This window comes from Crotalus tigris, unplaced genomic scaffold, assembly GCF_016545835.1.
Source record: "Crotalus tigris isolate CLP2741 ecotype Arizona unplaced genomic scaffold, ASM1654583v1 scf7180000018223.614484, whole genome shotgun sequence".
NCBI classification, from domain to species: domain Eukaryota; kingdom Metazoa; phylum Chordata; class Lepidosauria; order Squamata; family Viperidae; genus Crotalus; species Crotalus tigris.
Window position 1 is genome coordinate 146,816 of NW_024096890.1, and position 20,074 is coordinate 166,889.

Consider the following 20,074-nt stretch of genomic DNA (forward strand, 5'->3'; position numbering starts at 1 on the left):
GAGGTGGCATACAATAATTCTGTGCACAGCAGCACTGGCTACACGCCTTTCAGAGTGGCCACAGGAAAAGAGTTCAGCCCAATACCTGAATACCCTCAGGTGCCCTCCGCTTCCCAGACATTTGACCAATGGGTGATGGGGTAGGAAGAAGTTTGGAGAAACACAAAAACTGCGTTAAAAAAGACTTTTGAAATCTATAAAAAGCAGGGTGATAGAAAGAGGGCTCCTCTAAGAACATTCCAAGTTGGGGAAAAGGTTTATCTCTCGACCAAATATTTACGCCTCAAATTGCCCAGCAAGAAATTGGGACCAAAATTCTTGGGGCCTTTCCCCATAGTAAGGATCATCAATCCGGTCACCATAGAACTAAAACTCCCTAGACTTTTAGGGAGAATTCACCCAGTCTTCCATTGCAGCTTGTTGAAACCTTATCGGGGCTCCACTTTAATACCTCCCCCAAAGAAGGCACCTGGGCCCCTTGTAGTTGCGGGACAGACCCACTAGGAAGTGAAACATATTCTTGACTCTAGAATTTTTAAAGAGAAATTGCAGTATCTAGTACAATGGAAGGGATACCCATTGTCTGAAGCCACCTGGGTGAAATCCAGTAAGGTGAAAGCTGACAGGCTTGTCAAAAAGTTTCAGGTGAAATACCCCAACAAACCGAGAACAAGTCATTAACATATGCTTTTGTTTACATTACAGGATCTGTCCTTTTTGTAAGGGGGGCTGGATGTCAACGCTGCTAATATTGAATATTCTTGCTTTGACAAAATATGCAGAACTGTCTGGAATTTTTAGAGTTAATTCAGATGACAGAGAAAAGGGAGGAGATTAAGGAAAGCCCAGGAAAATGAACGGAAGTGAATCTTCACCCTCCAAGTTAATTGGAAGATGTGAATTATGACCCCAAAATAGGGGAGGGGAAGTGCCTGGAATGTTATGTGCAAAGGAAAGGGAAATTCAGATCTTGGCATCCATCATGCTGTGCTGACACGTTTCTACACTAATAAAGGTTTTTTTAGGTTATACCATGCCTGAAAATTCTTTGAAGTGTTTCATTAGTCAGACACATGACACCCCACTTTATCATGGTCAGTGTGGAAGTCAGGCACTCTCAGGCTGATAAAGAGCCGGCATTGGCCCAGAAAAGCAGGAAACATCTCCAGAGTACCATCAAATTTGTCAGGCACAGTGACTAGGCACTTCCTTCTGGGTTGTGGAGCAATCAGGAGTGGAGGCTTGAAGCTGAGCCACTTGAGCTGCCAGCAAAACCAGCTGCTGGGAGAGCTGGGCATTCACCACATGTAACTACTCCATAACAATAGAGGGTGGGAGTCCGAAGGCAAACTGTTCTGTCTCAGCCTACATGAGTCCTTGTTAAACTCACAAGGAGAAACCCCTCTTCCAACAAGGAGGCTGGCATTGCAGAAAAAAAACCAATCCCCTTTTATTATTCACAGACCTGAGTAAATGTCTAAGACAAACAAAACACAGTTCACAGAAACTCCATTCCTTGACACAAATGGTTGCCTTTGGCAACCAGCACCTCCCACACTTCCCTTTTATTATGTAGCCAAGGCGTGGCTTTCTAATGCCTTTTCCTTTGCCTTTGGAGCTGCCCCATTGCATTCCTCTGTCCGACTCTTTTCTTGTCAGCGTTTATGTGCATCCTGGATATCTTCCAACTGTGAGTTAACTCAGTCTGAGTCTGTCCAACTCAGACTCCCAGCACAGCTGTGTCTCAGCCTGAGCGCAAATAGAAGGCTCCTTATCAGACTGTAAGTCTTGGAGCTCCTCAGAGCCTTCCTCTGATTCTGATGTCACTCCAGGCTCCTCTTCCTCCTCTGATTTCCCCAGACTCAGCTGCTGGGTCCACTGGCTGGCGAGGAATCACAATAATAGGCGACTGGGGCTCAGGACCCCAAGTTTTAAAATTTTAAGGAGACTTGGTTTAATGTCAAGGTTCCGATAGATGAGACCAGTAAAAGCAGAACTCCAAGGCTAGAGTGAAACAATCAAAAGTGAAATCAATTCTGGAGTTCCCTCCAAAGGGTTACAATGTTACAAAGTTGAACTTCCCACTATTTAATCAACTACTTTCTCCAATAGAATACTTTGGCAGGCTTTCTAATGGAAGGCTCAGCCCACCAAATTCCCAGGCAGCAATAACACAGGACAAAATATTGTTTTAGGCTAACATTAAAATCACCCTCCCCACTCCCAGCCCTGTGGCAACTGAAAATGAAACAAAATGGCTTCAGCCAGGATCGTTGCAGTGTTGACAAAAAACTATTGTTATGAAAGTACTAGTTAGAAATCCTTTCATATTTATAGTAAGGGAAGTACTGACTTTGCTGCAGGTGATACTTGTTCCAGATGTGCTAAGGCAGACATGTCAAACACAAGGCCCGGGGGCCAGATGTGGCCCGCGGAGTGGTTTCATGTGGCCTGTGAAGCTACCCTGGAAACAGTGAGAGAATGGCCCCCACTGCCTTGGCCCTGGCCCAGGCCGGCCAGGAGCCAATGTACAATTTTGTGGTGGCCATGTATGCTGAAACTCATTCAGTCTTAGCTCCACAAGGCTGTCTAGGAACCAGCCCCTGCCGCATTGGCCCCGCCCCCTAGGTGCATGCTGGGGAGGTGTCACCCTTTGTGAGGAATGAAGAAATGGACCATACCTTGGCGCTTGCCCTGGTCGCACTTCCTTCTGCCAGAGACCCTCAGATTTGTCCCACTCCTGCCCAGGCCCCCACAGGCACTCTTGACACGAACGATGTAGAGCTGGCCATGCCCACCCAGTAGGCCACACCCACTCCATCCACGCCCACCCAGTAGGCCGCAGCCACTCTGGCTACACACCCCCCCCGAGGGCAACCACAATGCTGATGTGGCCCTCAATAAAATTGAGTTTGACACCCCTGTGCTAAGATTTTACAATTGCTGCTATATTGGAAATGGTTGCTAGCCAAGTACAGGTTGTTGATATGCCACAGATGTGGAACACTTGCTCAAGCTGGCACATAATTATGATAGATCTTTTAATGGTGTTGCTAACAAGGATTAAGTAGAGAATTCATATTGATAGCATCAACCTACAGTAATAAGTAGATTGTAAATATGATGCAGAATGATATTAAATAAGAGATTTCAGACTTGTTTTGGATGTGTATCAGAGATATTGAGAAAAATATTGGTAATGAGGGATGAACATGAAACAGAAGTCACTCTCAAATCCATATTTAATATTATAAAACTTTCAACTGAACAGTTGATATACTTTTATGGTATATGATTGCTTGTAGTTCTTATCAATAACTTTGGAAATAAAATAAAGCTGTGTTATTTGCATGTATAGTATTATGTATACATACTTGGAAGTTAAGATGATTGGAAAGAGATGGAAACAGATATTGTGTCATTTTGTTTGATTTTACCAATGTATTCACTTTGAGCACTCAAATTACCTACTGCTCAGATAATCCCTTAGAGGGCAGATTTGCACAGATACCCACAATTGTTGCTATTGTCTTTCAAATAAAATTGGAAGTTTCCCCAGCAATGATGGATGGAGTATTGATTATCTGCTTGAAAGCTGAGCTGGTAAAGCTAGAATTATTAGCATATTTTTTTGGATGAGGCCTTTGGCTATTTGACCAAACCTACAGTTATAGAAACCCACTTTAATATGACACCTGTTTGTGGGTTAGTCCAAAATTTGTTGGAGCATTGTCACTAGCCAGATGTGTTCCCAATTTGTCAATCTTTCAGGTTTCTACTTTTTTAAATGTACAAATAAATTAATAAATAAATAGTTGCATTAAGTTTTTTTTTTTAAAAAAAAATACATCCATTTCATGACCCAAGCCTCTTAACACTTTCTGTGCCCTTTCAAAAAGAAAAAAAAAGTAGGCCCCAATAACAAAAGGTTGTCCACTTTTGCCCTGCTTTGAAGGATGAGAATGAATCAATGAACTTCAATTGGTAACTAAATCCAAATGGCAAAGACAATCTCTACGCCTTCTTTTGAAGTCCATTGTCATAATATGTTAGAGGTAGATGCCTGGCAAAATGAAAATGTTACTTTTTAATAGTAAGAAGTATAAATCTACTTTTTTCTTAAGAGGTATCATTACTCTGGATTTCACAGACATCATGAAAGACAGAAACAATGGTATCCTGGAAAGCTCAAGAAGTCTTTATTCCAGTATCTCTCCTAGCATGGATCTATCATACAGTGAAAGTGTAAGTGATTGATAAAACTAGTTCTATACAAATAATATTAATAAAATCAATTCAGACACATTAGCTAATGTTAAATATAATTATCATGTGGAGAGAAAATATACATACAGTACTGGGCAATTTTTTAAGCAGTTGTGCAAAAATGCTGAAAATTAAAAATGTTTTTGGAAATAGAAGTGTTAATAAAATGATGGGTTTTGCTGATTTACTAAAAGGCAGGAAAAACACAGCAAGCAAACTGGCCCTCATCAGTTCAATTTATACAATATTATTTTGAAAATGGTCATCCACTAAGTTTAAATAAATCTAAGAGCTGGTTTAGTATTAAGACATCCAGAAACCAGGATGCTGTGATTTTTGGTCTTGCCTTAGGCACAAAACTAGTTTGGCTAGTTGTTTCTCTTAGCCCTAGGAAGGAGGCAGTGGCAGATCACTTCCAAAAATCATTGCCAAGAAAAATACAGCAATTTGTCCAGGCACTCTCCATGAAGCAGACAAGACTGAACAGAAGGGGAAAAAAAAGAATATACAACATTTTAATACACTGAGGCCTGTTATTCAATCATATATAGTAATGATTGTTGAATGCTTTTTTAAAAGTAAAAAAATAATATTTGTTTATTAATTGCTTAGAATAATGTATACTTACAAAGGAAGATTATGAAGCTACTAATTATTTTTAATTTGTCTACACCTGGATTTCACTAAGGCTTTCAAATCTTACTTTCAAAGGATTTGGCACACTTTGTTCAAGAGAACTTTAAGAAGAGAGAGTGTATGTTTTTCACTAAAGATGCCAAGTCCAAGTAAGTAAATATTTATATGTCATATAGATGTTATAGAGTTTCAGAGAAATGGCACTGAAACTTCTCTTCTTTGAAATGGAATACAGAATCACTAAGTATACATCAAAGCAAGACAGCAAATTGAGGCAGATTTGCTATCCTTTGGGCCTTGTCCTCATTGAGTCAAACACCTTAATTTCTTTTTTTAAAGTTTTATTAGTTTATAATATAGCCTACAAAGAAAATACAAAAGTAAATACTGGTAGTACGGATGTTAGGGAAGGGAAAATGGAAGAGAAAAGTGGGGGAAAGCAAGGGAAAAAGGGATTGACTTCCGACTCCCTTTGGTGCAGTTGAATAAAACATTAACATCAAACCTCAGCTTTTTAGTCTTAATTTTTAGTTTTACATAATAGTAACAACATATCCATCTAGTTCAGTGGTTCTCAACCTTTTTAATGCTGTGACCCAAACCGGTCTTAAGTCAAGGACTACCCAACCGGTCGTAAGTTGAGGACTACTCAACCGGTTGTAAGTTGAGGACTTTCCCTGCCCGGGAGCACTGCGCATGCGTGGTGCCGCCCCCTGTGCCAGCCGAGGCGTAGCTGGCAGCGACGGTGCAGGGCGACCACCGGCTCAGCCACCAGCTGGCCCAGCCCAAGGGAGGTAAGGCACCCGCCGGGTCCCATGTGCACCAGCAACCCTCCCTGTGCCCGCTGGCCTCCCACCTCCCACCCCTGGCCCTCTTTTACTTACATTTTTAGTAGTTGCTCAACAGGGAGGGGTGGAAACTTCCAGACAGCTCGCCTTCGCTGCAGACAACATGCAGCACCATTTGCAGAATGGGACTTTTGGCGGGCTCAGCAGGGCAGAGACAGCCTGGACAATTCCTATTGGCTTTTGAAAGCCAATAGAATAAAAGGGAGTAGCACAGCTAAGGAAAAGGGGAAAAATGGCGGACTGCGTTGTTTGGCGACCCCCGTGAAATGATCATTTGACCCCAAATGGGGTCGTGACCCACAGGTTGAGAACCGCTGATCTAGTTGGTAAAACCCAAAATCAAAGTTTCATTTTTTTTCACCTCAAGCACAAAGTCCAGAAGTGGTTTCCACATAGGAATAAAAGTATTTGTATTTTTTTCTTTAATCAAAACAGTCAATTTAACCATCTTTGCTAGTTCCATCAGTTTTTGCAGCCATTCATCCATTGTGGGGAACAAGGTGACCTTCCATTTCTGTGCATGAGTCAAACACATGGATGGAATTCTATTGCTTTGTACACATTGCTTTGCATTTTAAAGCTTCTGCGAATTTGAATTTATTCTTATCTTGGCCTCAAAAAACATGGTTGCATTTTGAGTCAAATGCGAATTGCTTTCAGTGAGGGACTTAAAAGGTTCAGTATGAACCTTCAACTTGAACTGAATAAATTTCATGGTTGAAAATGCCAGTTCAAGATGATTGCCTGTTCAATGAAGAGAAGAGCAATTAAAATGATCAAAGGCCTGGAAACTAAAACATATGAAGAAAGGCTGCAGGAATTGGGTTTGGCTAGTCTAAAGAAAAGAAGAAATAGGGTGACATGATAGCGGTTTCCCACTATTTGAGGGGCTGCCAAAAGAAGAAGGGGTGTCAGAACCCATTTCCTTGTTGGGGGGGTTGGTTCTGTCCCCTTCCAGCTTCTTTCTGTGGGTTCTGTTATTCTCCTGAGGGGGAAGGGGGAGGCTCTATGTAACGCATTATTTCTCCTTTGCTTAGCTACAATGTATCCTCTCTGCCTTTTCTATCTGCTTGCTCTTTGAACTGTTTCTCCTTGATGTCAATAATTGCAAAGTTTCCTCGGATTTGCTAATTTTTACCGGCAATTCATTCCTTCCTTCACACAAATTGTGTTGCCGATTACTAACTTACTAAAGACAAAGCAGGAGGGGAAACCGAAGCCCACCCAACTTTTAAAATGGACGGCAGAGTGTCAAACTGCATTTGAAAGACTGAAAAGGTTATTTTCTGCAGAACCAATCTTAAGACACCCTGATACTAATAAATCATTCGTGATCCAAGCTGATGCTAGTGATGTAACTGTGGGGGCAGTGTTAATGCAGGATAATGATGAAGGGAAACTGCAGCCCTGTGCCTATCGTCGAGGAAACTCATGGAGACAGAGCAAAGATGGGCAGTTTGGGAGAAGGAGGCTTATGCCATATGATGGGCCCTCCTAACCTGGCGGCATTTCCTGGAAAGGGAATAAAATCCCCTTCCAAGTATGGATCAACCACAAGAACCTTGAAACCCTAAAAATGCCTAGAAAACTGACTCCTAAACAAGCAAGGTAGTTTCAGCATTTCCACCGGTTTAATTTCACTTTCATTTGCCAGGAGGAAAGAACTTCCTTGCAGACACACTATCCAGATTGCCACAATACAACAGTACTAAGGTAGAAATAACAGACCTACTCATGCCATCAAAACAGATGGCAGTGCAAGTTACCACCTAAATGTAAACCAAAATCCAGAAGCCGCTGGTAAGCCAAGCAGGGATTGAATTCAAAACAGCGTTAGAGACTGTCAAATGGTTCCTAAGCCACAAGAACCTATGCACAATGACTGATGGACAGCCATGGGTGGGAGGGAAACTGTACATTCCAAAAAGCCAGAGACTGATTTTCATGCAGTTCTGCCATGACTGAAAATCAGCTAGACACTTCGAGTTTATGAAAACTCTACACCTAATGAAATGGCAGTTTTGGTGGCCATTGATTAAAAAGGACATTGAAAACTATGTGGCTAGTTGCCCAATATGTGCTGCAGCTAAGAGGAGGCAAGGGAGGACCCCAGGCTTATTGCAAACAGTAGAGACCCCATCAGCGCATTGGAAAGAAATTTCTATGGACTTTATTGTGGAATTATCAGAGAGTGGGGGGAACACAGTTATTTGGTTCATAACGGATTTGTTTTCTAAGCAAGTGCATTTTATTCCATGCCCAAAAATCCCCACTGCAAAGACACTAGTAAAGTTGTTCATTCAGCATATTTATCGGCTTCATGGAGCTTCGCAATGAATCATATCAGCTAGGGAAGTGCAATTCACATCAGAGTTTTGGAAAGCATTCTTGGGACTTTGGGGGACCATTCAGGCACTGTCATCTAGTCATTATCCGCAAATGAATGGTGGGACTGAACGTTTGAACTCAGTGCTGGAACAATATTTAAGATTCTTCATTAATTACCAGCAAGACATTACCTGCTCCCATTCGCAGAAGTCGCTCATAACAATGCAGTGCATTCCAGCACAGGCTACACTCCTTTCCAGGTTGCTACAGGACAAAGTTTCAACCCAATGCCTGAACTACCCTCTAGCGAACTGATCATCCCTTTCCTGAAGGAATGGATCGCACAATTACAAAACACCTGGCCAGTTTTTACAAAGGCTTTGGACAAAGCTAGGGAGGCTTATACATTCCAGGCAGACAAAAAATGAGTTGAACCCAAACCGTTTCAAGTAGGGGAGAAAGTATATCTGTCAACAAAATATCTAAAATCCCTGCAGCCCTCAAAAAAGCTAGGGCCAAAATTTGTGGGACCTTTTCCCATTAAAGAATAATCAATCTGGTTACAGTACAATTGGAGCTCCCCAAGACACTCAGACAAGTACACCCAGTATTAATACCACTTTACAATGCCTTGGTAAGGCCACACTTGGAATACTGCATCCAGTTTTGGTCACCATGATGTAAAAAAGATATTGAAATTCTAGAAAGAGTACAGAGAAGAGCAACAAGATGATTAGGGGACTGGAGGCTAAAGCATATAAGGAACAGCTGCTGGAATTGGGTATGTCTAGTTTAACGAAGAGAAGAACGAGGGGGGAGACATGATAGCAGTGTTCCAGTATCTCAGGGGCTGCCACAAAGAAGAGGGAGTGAAGCTATTTTCCAAGGGGCCTGAAGGCAGGACAAGAAGCAACGGATGGAAACTAATCAAAGAGAGAAGCAACCTAGAACTAAGGAGAAACTTCCTGGCAGTTAGAACAATTAACCAGTGGAACAACCTGCCTCCAGAAATGGTGAATGTTCCAACACTGGAAGTTTTTAAAAAGAGACTGGACAGCCATTTGTCTGAAATGGTATAGGGTTTCCTGCCTGAACAGGGGGTTGGACCAGATGACCACCAAGGTCCCTTCCAATATTATTATTATTATTATTATTATTATTATTATTATTATTATTATTATTCATTGCAGTTTGTTAAAACACAAAATGCAATCACCATTGAGAGCGGCTGCAGCCCTTGCCCCTCCTCCAATCATAGTAGAAGGTGAACAGCATTTTGAAATCAAGGAGATTCTAGACTCTAGGAATTATCATGGTTCCACATAATACCTGGTAGTGTGGAAACACCTGCCTCCTTCCCAGAATGAATGGGTTCAAAAATGTCACATTAGAGCCCCTAAATTACTTTGTAAGTTTCATGCCTCATATCCAGATAAACAGAGTAATCCTTATTTCTGTTTTTGTTTTATGTTTTTACAGGTGAATCTTTTTTTTTTTTTTAAGGGAGGCGGCATATCAGAACCCATTTTCTTGTTGGAGGGGTTGGTTCTGTCCCTTTCCAGCTTCTTTCTCTGGGTTCTGTCATTCTCCTGAGGGGGAGGGGGAGGCTCTTATGCAATGCATTATTTCTCCTTTGCTTAGCTACAATGTATCCTCTCTGCCTTTTCTATCTGCTTGCTCTTTGAACTATTTCCCCTTGATGTCAACCTGGGGTGAGAAAGGAATGTGCCTCCGGCCATCTGGCTTATCTCTCACTGGAGAAGAGAAAGGTGCGAAGACCCAACAATGTCTTCACAGGCATGGGAACGGACTCCGTTATCAGCTCCGTTCCCACAGCAGACTTAACTTCTCGAGATTGGCTTGTTTGAACTGATCAGATGAACTATTGGGGTAGGTTTTGCATGATGCTCCTTTAACCTATTGATCTGAGTGGGAAACCCTCAGATCCTGCCTTCTATGCCTGCTGTCAGCTCCTCCTAATAAAAGTTCCTTTTGGAATGAACGTGTTCCAAGAGTCCTGCTTTCTTGGGATGAGGTTTTGAAGCGGATCCTTACAGGGGGTCAAATTATTCTTCAAAGCACCAGAAGGCAGGAAAAAAAACAATGGTTGGAAACTTATCAAACAGAGAAGCAATCTGGAATTAAGGAGATGTTTTCTAACAGTAAGGACAATTAACCAGTGGAACAGCTTGCCTCCAGAAATTGTGGATGCTCCATCACTGGAGTTTTTAAAGAGGAGACTAGACAGTCACTTGTCTGAAATGGTATAGGTTCTTCTGCTCGAGCAGGTCACTGGACTAGAAGACCTCAAAGATTCCTTCCAGCTCTATTCTATTCTATTCTATTCTATTCTATTCTATTCTATTCTATTCTATTCTATTCTATTCTATTTATACTGTAGCATCTTTTTTTGCAAGTTTGGTTAAATGAATTATTCTCTTTTAAACTATTGTGTGAAGCTCTAAAAGCCACTAAGACACTACTTTAGCAATTCAAGAGTCTCTCAATGGAAGTGTTCAAGTGGAGACTAAGGTTCAATCTATCAGGGATGCTTTCAATTTAGATTCCTGCTATAAGAAGCATATTGATCTAGAAAGATTGTCTAGGATTTTATGTTGACATTGGATTGTTAAAGATGGGAATTATTTTTACTGCTGTACAATTCATGATGGGAGAAGTTTAATGTTAAATTATTGCATTTTCCCCTAAGTGTATGAAAGTTAAACAAAATGTTTACTAGTTTATTTGTTTATTATACCTTTATAAAAAACAAACTCATTTTAATTAAAGGTTTCCACATATGTGTATCTTTATAGTGACAACCAATGTAAATGTGGATATTTGAAATCACAACACATAGAAGAGATGCAGATTAACCATAATGAGAAATGGAATTATAAAAAACATACTAAAGAATTCCCAACTGATGCTTTTGGAGACATTGAATTTGAAAATTTGGGTAAGACAGGAAAGGTAAGTTAATCACCTGCCTTTTTATTTTGTGTTTTCTTTTTATGTCAAGCTTTGAATGACACAATTTTAAGAGATATTGGATTGAGACTGTATGCACCCAATGTAAACATAAGCAGCATTATTCATTCATTCATTCATTCATTCATTCAATTTCTGTAGCCACCCAAAGCAAAAAGCCAGCAGGGTACATTCTAACCTCCAAGGGGGGAATAATCCATAAGGCAGGGCTACAGCAGCTACTTCCCACCAGTTAACATTCTTTGATCTGATTTGATCTGCAGCATGCCCAATCTGTTGAATCAGTTTGGACAAATAGAAACTCTCAGAAACATTACAAAATACAATAAATTACTCTCTTGCAAAAATTACTAAGATTCTTGGAGATTTCTTTTTTCTCATTCTTTTTGAATCTCTCTCAATCACATGATTTGCTTAGCAACAATTTTGCTGGAATCAAGTGGGTGCTAAATGAGGACAGACTGTATAATGAAAAAAAGGATACTCAAATTCCATTCAAAATATGGTAGCATGAAGAAATCCCATATTGGAACAGCTGTTAAACATTTATTTTTCCTTCCTATTAAGATGTTATAAAGGGGCACAAGGAAACTTGTACATGGATTAAGAACTTCTAGAACAAAATTCAGTGTTATATATAAAAATCTGCTTGCATAACAAGGAATTTTCATCAGAAGTAAAGGACAGTGTAAATGGGAAGCCACTGATGAAATGAGATATATCTATTTTGCATGAATTGGGGACTTTTCCCATTGTAATTATTGTTTTTATTTCTTAGTACATTCGTCTGTCATGTGACACAGATTCTGAAACCCTCTATGATCTAATGACACAACACTGGCATCTAAAAACACCCAACCTGATCATCTCTGTCACAGGTGGAACAAAAAATTTTGCTTTAAAACCACGCATACGTAAAATTGTCAGCCGGTTGATTTATATTGCACAGTCCAAAGGTAAAGTTGGCCTTTTTTTTCTTAAACTTGGCCTAGCAAAAAATAAATAAGCTTTAATAGGTTAAATATGGAGTAGAAAAGGAGGGGAAGTAGATCAAATATAGAGTAAATACTCCAGCCTTTAAAAATAAACTGATTTTATTACATTATAAACTATTTCTAATTAAGCATGCTGAGGTTTCTTGCCTAGACTTTTATTAATTATCAAAAGAAGTAAAATTTGGCAGGATGCAAGTTACTTTTTAAAATATATTATTTGTCTGCTTTGAGTTGTGAAATCCAGAATTAATATGTACACTGGCTGTCCAAGCGACGGAGGGAATTTATTTGCAAACAGTAAAATATTTAAAGGGTAAAGTTTAATCAATATATCTGTGTCTGGTAGTTAAATGGAACATGTTTTACTAGAAAAATATTTCTGAATGGTTTTGCTGATAAAACGTGAGGGGTAATTAGAAGGAGATGTTTTCATGTTTATTTTTTAATCTCATCTAGATAATTTTTCCTTTATTTGTGTTCCCCATACTGTAGTGAAATCTTCTTCACTGTCATTTAATTTTTCATTCTATTTTTATTGATTGCTCTTTACTATTTTGCAGTGCCAAGTTTTGCATCCTATCTGATATTAAATGGAATTTAATATAATTTAGTCTAAAATTATTTTTGCCTCAATAATAGCAGAAAGACTAAAGAAATTTTTGACCAAATTTATACATACAGACCAAAATGGTTTTCTACCTAAAAGATAGATAAAAAATAATTTAAGAACGATTTTTGACGTGTTAGAGTACTATAAAATTCATCCAGGGAAACAGATGGCTTTAATATTTCTTGATGCACAGAAAGTGTTTGACAATGTAAACTGACAATTTATGTTTCAGCAACTAGCGGAAATGGATTTTGGAGAAAACTTTATAAATGTAATTAAAACAATTTATTGTAAACAAACAGCCAAAATAATTGTAAATGGAGATTTTACAGAAAACATTAACATTAAAAAAGGCACAAGACAAGGATGCCCACTATCTCCATTATTATTTATACTAACACTGGAAGTATTGAATAGAAACATCAGACAAGATATAGAAATTAAAGGATAAAAGATGAAAAATATAAACTACAAGCATTTGCAAATGATTTGGTTTTTATATTGGAAGATCCGCTTGAAACAAGCACTAAACGTATGGAGAAAATAGAAAAAATTGGAGAAGTGGCAGGGTTGAAAATACTAAAGTGCTAAAAAAATCTAACAAAAAAAAAAAAAACAAGTAGCAAAAAACCCCAAATCTTCAAATAGTTAAAAAAGTTAAATACTTGGGAATTTATCTAACAGCAAGATGTGTAACCATAAAAGAAGATAATTAGATATGAAAAAGATGTTAAAACAATGGGATTTTATAAAGTACAGACAGAATTTAACCAGATACTGTTAAAAACAGATGAAAAATTGATGAAGAAACTCTATAAATATCTGTTAAGCTTAAAGATGGAGGAAGAACAAGTAAAAGAAACAATGATAATATGGGCAAAGAACTTTGGATATAATATAGAATTAAAAACTGGCAAAAGTTATGGGAAAGAAATGCTAAATTAATGAAAGCAGTGGCATATAAAGAAAACTTATATAAAATGTTTTACAGGGGGCATATGACACCAGTGAGATTAGCAAAAAAATTAAAAATACTTCAAACAAGTGTTGGAAAGTGCAAACAAAGACCAGGTACTTATTACCATATCTGGTAGACATACCCTAAAGCAAAAAGATTTTGGTTAAAAATACATTTATGGTTGGAGAAAATGACTAAAAAACAAATAGACTTTAAGCCAGAATTATTTTTGTTAGGTATAATAGAAGCAAATTATGAGATAGACTATATATATTTAATTCTACCTGTACTAACTGCAGCAAGAATTGTATTTGCCCAATATTGGAAAAATGAAAATTTACCAATTGAAGAACAATTAATTAAGAAAATTTTAGAGTGTACAGAAATGTTCTGTTTGGGTGGGGGCTTTGTTGTGCAAACTGACACCCACCATGAAGATGAGGCACGACCACAAACGTGAAGCCAAATAATAGCAATGCAGCTTACCATCTCAAATCCCCCTGCAACTCAGACTAACCCAAGCACAACAAAGCCCCCACCCAAACAGAACACTCCCCCATCCAATCAGAGCACAGCCAACCCCCCATCCAATCAGAGCACAGCCAAGCTCCTAGAAGAACAAAGCCAAAAACACCAGCCTGAAGATGATGAATGGGACTTCGTCGAAACGTCGCCAAGACACTTCCAATTTTACGTGGGAGAAAACCCGAATAATCAAAGACCTACATACATACACACACACACACACACACACACACACACACACACACACACACACATATATATATATATATATATATATATATATATATATATACATACACACAGTTAAATTAGGATAGTTTACAGGTCTGGTTGGAGGTATATTTTTGGTATGATTCAATTAAAAGTATGACATAGGAGCAGTATGTTATGTGATTAAGTATATTATATATTTTCTTTGAAAACGAATGTGATTGTAATGTGTAGGAATTTCAATAATTTCATCACAAATCTTGCTGAAAGTAGATTGAGCTTTTACTCCCACCTATTCCAAACAATTCAGTCATAATCCAGACTTATTACTTGTTGCAAAGTAGAAAATAAAATGAAACTAGTCTGCATCTAAGGATATAGTGTACTGAAGCTCTCTTTTTTGCTTGAAACTACACAGAGCAATCTAAATTTTGTGAATGCTTTATTATATAATAATAACAACAACAACAACAACAACAACAACGTTGGAAGGGACCTTAGAGGTCATCTAGTCCAACCCCCTGCTCAGGCAAGAAACCCTATACCATTTCAGACAAATGGCTGTCCAGTCTCTTCTTAAAAACTTCCAGTGTTGGAGCATTCACCGCTTCTGGAGGCTGTTTGTTCCACTGGTTAATTGTTCTAACTGTCAGGAAGTTTCTCCTTAGTTCTAGGTTGCTTTTCTCCTTGATTAGTTTCCATCCGTTGCTTCTTGTCCTGCCTTCAGGCCCCTTGGAAAATAGCTTCACTCCCTCTTCTTTGTGGCAGCCCCTGAGATATTGTAATACTGCTATCATGTCCCCCTCGTCCTTCTCTTCATTAAATTAGACGTACCCTTTCCTTATATGTTTTAACCTCCAGTCCACTAATCATCTTGATTGCTCTTCTCTGTACTCTTTCTAGAATCTCAACATCTTTTTTACATTGTGGTGAGAAAAACTGGATGCAGTATTCCAAGTGCAGCCTTTCCAAGGCATTGTAAAGTGGTATTAATACTTCACATGATCTTGATTCTATCCCTGTGTTAATGCAGCCCAGCACTGTGTTGGCCTTTTTGGCAGCTGCAGCACACTGCTGGCTCATATTTAAGTGATTGTCCACTAGGACTCCGAGGTCCCTCTCACAGTTACTACTATTGACCAAGGAACCCCCTATACTATACCTGTACATTTGGTTTTTCTTGCCTAAATGTAGAACCTTATTTTTTTCACCATTGAATTTCATTTTGTTAGATAGTGCCCAGTGTTCAAGTCTATCCAGATCCTCCTGTATCCTAAGCCTGTCTTCTGGAGTGTTGGCTATTCCTGCCAGCTTGGTGTCATCTGCAGATTTGATGAGTTCCCCATCTATCCCCTCGTTCAAATTGTTGATGAAGATGTTGAATTGCTGTGAATCCTTGCTAGATTGAGTGGCACATTTGTAAATGAATAAACAAATAATATATTTGACTTGCAGGAGCCTGGATATTCACTGGTGGTACCCATTATGGACTGATGAAGTATATTGGAGAAATAGTACGAGATAATACTATCAGTAGGAGCTCTGAAGAGAATGTGGTTGCTATTGGCATAGCTGCTTGGGGCATGGTATCTAATCGTGAGAATCTTATCAGAAGCTGTGATACTGAGGTACTGAATTTGGATTAACAATTAACATTCAACATTATTTCAGTCCCAACATTACATATGGGGGGAGATTTACTCATTTAAATCTATTCTATTGCTTCACATCTACACTGATACTTGAAACAAAATCGTAATTATATAGTATATAGTTCTTGAAGCTTGAACAATTATAGATCTTGATTAATGAAATGACTGAAAGAATATTGCAAACAATGTATCAATTACAAAACAATCGATCTGCAAACCATGTGGAAAGTCAAATTAGTCTTAGAAATGAATTGTGTAAATGGACAAAATAAGGAAAGGATAGAATAAAACAAAGATTATATTCACATAAAGATGAGCCATGCTAAGTTATAATTTAGCAAAAAAGCTAAAAGAATTAAGGGAAACTTGCATATCAAAATTGGTGACACTATTTTCAAATGCCTGCTTACAAGAATAGAGTTAATAAATGAGTGAAATGTAAACAAAAGGTCCACTTCTTGCATTCCTCCAAATCCTGGCTCCTACCTTCCCATCCATTTCTTCATGGAGAAATTGTTTTTGCCAATGCAAAGAGGCTGATGCCCTGCATATCTGGTAGCAGCATGCATGGGCAACCTCAAGAGAGCCATGCTTGCAGATATTGCAACAAATGCAGCTCTGCTCAAGGTTTGACATTCCAAAAGTTCATGACCTCAGTTTAGTGTGATTTCTTGTCCAAATGAATATGCATTTATTGTGTTATTAACCTCCTTCATTTCTCAAAATTTGAAAAAGGGTTGCTAAATATACTATGTAATGCAAAAAATATGATGTTGAAAGGAACTTTATACATAAATATTTTATCTAATTCCCAGACATACTATTCAGCACACTACATCATGGACGATCTCAAGAAGGACCTTTTATACTGCTTGGATAATAACCATACTCATCTAATTTTGGTGGATAATGGAACTCATGGGTATCAAGGCATAGAGACAAAGCTACGCACCCAGTTAGAAAAATATATTTCAGAGTGTATTATTCCAGGTCAGTTTCTAAAAGGGCTTATTATTTTGGAATTAAGTATTAATTAACACCAAATGTTATAGTTATTCTTGAGGATGAATAAATTCATTTGACTTACATATTGTTTAGGGTTTTTTAACTAGGACAAGTTATATTTAAAAGGCAACTATATTGATGTAACAAGTGAATGAATCAATATATTTAAGATAAAATATTTTCTTTAGTGATTATACTGTACAGTTATTCGATGGAACACATGGAAAATTATTTCTGTGTACACTGTGATTTAAAAAAGAATATGAGCAAAACTATCAACTTCAGATCTTGAACTCATAATATGCAATCTCTGAAAAACCATACCCTAAGGAGCCAGAAATTTTCATTATTTGTGTTTGAACTAATTAAGAGAATCCTATTTCTCTAGAGTATTTGTGTGGATACATGGATAACAATGCACTTTTGTAATGCTAAGTCAGGTCCTATGAGATGTTATAGGTTGTTGAAAGAAAAGTCTTCAGCAGGGTCCAGTCCAAGCTGGAAAGAAACAAAATGGAGACTGTTTTAGAAAGAAGGTTATAATGTATTGAAGAGCAGAACCACAAGATATGAGGCTCTGGAGCAGCTGACCATGAGTTGCTGGGAGTGGTGGGTTTTTATGCCTTCTTGGGCTTTTGTGTTTGGAGTTCCTGTTCCTGTGGCATGAACTTTGACCTGAGGTTTTGAGTGTGTCCTTTTCGGTATTGGTGGATTAATCCTATTATGTCCCAAAGGTCATATCCTGCTTCTCTGGGGCTGGGGCTGACGACTTACTTCCTCTGTTGGATTTCTTTGGTGAGGGGTTGCTGGTTCTAATTCTATCATTCTGCTATTGTTAGCTGTCAGTTTTCCTGCAGGGGCTTTCAAAATATTTTGTCTTGAATGGGCTTCTGCCTGGTAGTATTTGCTCATGAATGGGGCTGAATGGGATTATCAAATCTGCATTTCTAAAAGGTGGTTTCCTGAGTTTCTATTAAGAAAAACTGGGCCTGCTTTTCTGCCTTTAAGATCCTTTGGGGAAATATAATATTTTGCCTTTTTAATATTCCTCCAAAATATTTCTTTTTCTTGGGGCGGGGGGGGGGGTGCTGTCTTCCTACAAGGCTTTTTAAGTTTTAAGGTAATGACTTTTTAGATTCTCAGAAATTGGACAGCAAATATCTTTAGAATACAAAGAAATGTTTAAGTCTATGTAAAAGACCACTATATTGCTACAGAAATGCATGTGACCAAAGATGAAAACCTCCTAGAATGCATATGGGCCAATATAAAAGAAAAAAAGACTGACATTGTCATAGGTGTATACTACAGGCCACTCAACCAAACAGAAAAAATAGTTGCACTTTTTGCTAACCAATTAACAAATATATGTAGAAAACACACTACACAATAGTAATGGGAGACTTCAATTACTCTGACATCAACTGGAAGTTTAATTCTGCATCAAATGAGAAATTGATTATATTCCTGACCAACCTAACTGACAACTTTTTTGTCCAAAAGGTAGAGGAGAGAATCAGCCATACTGGACTTAATTCTCACAAACAGAGAAGAAGTGATAGAGGGAATTGAAACTTCAGGACCTTTTGGTGAGAGTGGCCATGGTATACTGGAACTCAATATAGTGCAAACACAAACAATAGAACATAATCATACCAGAGTTTTAGATTTTAAAACAGCTGATTTTAACAAACTCCGAGAGAACTTGGGAAAGATTCTTTGGATGAAAATCCTAAAGGGGAAAACAACTCAAAAAGCTTGGGAAACTCTGAAAAATATGCTAATAAAAGCCCAATCCAGCACAATTCCACTGAAAAAGAAAAACAAGAAATCTAACAAGAAACCAGCATGGCTGCACAAAGACCCCTCTGATAAACTCAGGGCTTTTTTTCTCATAGAACGCCCAGAACAGAGTTCTGGCACCTGTTTTGGATGGAACCTTGTAGGGTAGGCAAGGCAGGTTGTATGACGTGTGTGAGTTCCAGCACTTTTTTTTTTTTAAGAAAAAAAATGCACTCGATAAACTCAAAGACAAAAAGGACAAGTACAAAAAATAAAAAGAGGGACACATAACTAAGGCAGAATATCAGCAGATAGCCAGAATCTGCAAAGAAGAAGTCAGGAAAGCAAAGGCTCAGAATGAACAAAGACTTGCAACAAAAGTCAAAGATAATAAAAATGTTTCTTTCAATAACTTTAAATAACAAGAAAAAACAATCAAGAAAACAGTCAGTCCACTAAAGAGAGAAGATGGCAAGGAAGTAACAAGCAGAAGAGAGAAAGCAGAGCTACTTAACTCATTCTTTGCATCGGTCTTCACACAAAAAGAAATTATAGCTCAGTCTATCAAAAACATAACTGAAAAAGACAGACTAGAAATAAAAGTTAAAATAAACAAAAAAATTGTAAGAGAATTTAATTTAATGATGAATTTAAATTATCGAGACCCATCGCACCTCTCACTGGAGCCGTAGAACTGTTTAGCCCAGAGATGCCGGAAAAGGTCTCATTAAGAGCCCTGATAGACTCAGGCTGTATCCACTGCTTCATAAGCCCAACCCTGGAGGGGAACTTAGGAATCCTGGTGAGGAGGCTGAAGAAGTCAATTTTGTTTGGCCAGTTAGATGGGTCCATTGCAGGGGGAGTTCCAGCCACCCTTGCCATGCAGCCCATCCAATTTACCATAGGGGACCACACAGAGACTTTGACTTTTATGGTGACCCCTGGAATGGAGTGCCCCTTATTTTAGGGATGGCATGGTTAATGAAGTGGAACTCAAGAATGGACTGGAGGACGGGAGAAATGAGATTCCCAAAAGGAAAACACAGTGTAAGGGGAGGAGTCTCAGCCCCAGAAGGGAGTAGAGGTCCAGAAGGTGTAGCAGTGGTGAGTGATGGGGGACTGTATGACATACCTGAGTAATATCGGGAACTAGCTGAAGTATTCAGCGAAGAAAGGTCCAATGAACTACCTTCCCATCAACCCACAGACTGTGCCATTGAGATCTTACTGGGAGCGAAACTACCAAAGCTGAAAATGTATTCCATGAC

At 38.6% G+C, this 20,074-nt stretch overlaps 1 protein-coding gene across 10 annotated transcripts in view; it reads left to right on the top strand.

Moving 5' to 3' along the window:
• TRPM8 (transient receptor potential cation channel subfamily M member 8) overlaps positions 1–20,074 on the top strand; it is a 380,488-nt gene that overhangs the window by 22,865 nt on the left and 337,549 nt on the right. For 8 of the 10 annotated variants that reach the window (XR_005557389.1, XM_039349047.1, XM_039349048.1 and 5 more), the window contains exons 1-7: positions 1,641–1,690; positions 4,125–4,245; positions 4,978–5,051; positions 10,895–11,051; positions 11,848–12,025; positions 15,823–15,995; positions 16,835–17,009. Coding sequence is in view for 9 of the 10 variants with exons in the window: in XM_039349047.1 (XP_039204981.1) it covers positions 1,665–1,690; positions 4,125–4,245; positions 4,978–5,051; positions 10,895–11,051; positions 11,848–12,025; positions 15,823–15,995; positions 16,835–17,009 (904 nt within the window). In the remaining variant the exon portion in view is untranslated. Of the gene's footprint in view, positions 1–1,627; positions 1,691–4,124; positions 4,246–4,977; positions 5,052–10,894; positions 11,052–11,847; positions 12,026–15,822; positions 15,996–16,834; positions 17,010–20,074 lie in introns of those variants that run through there. The other 2 variants (XM_039349050.1, XM_039349049.1) reach the window with 2 other exon arrangements.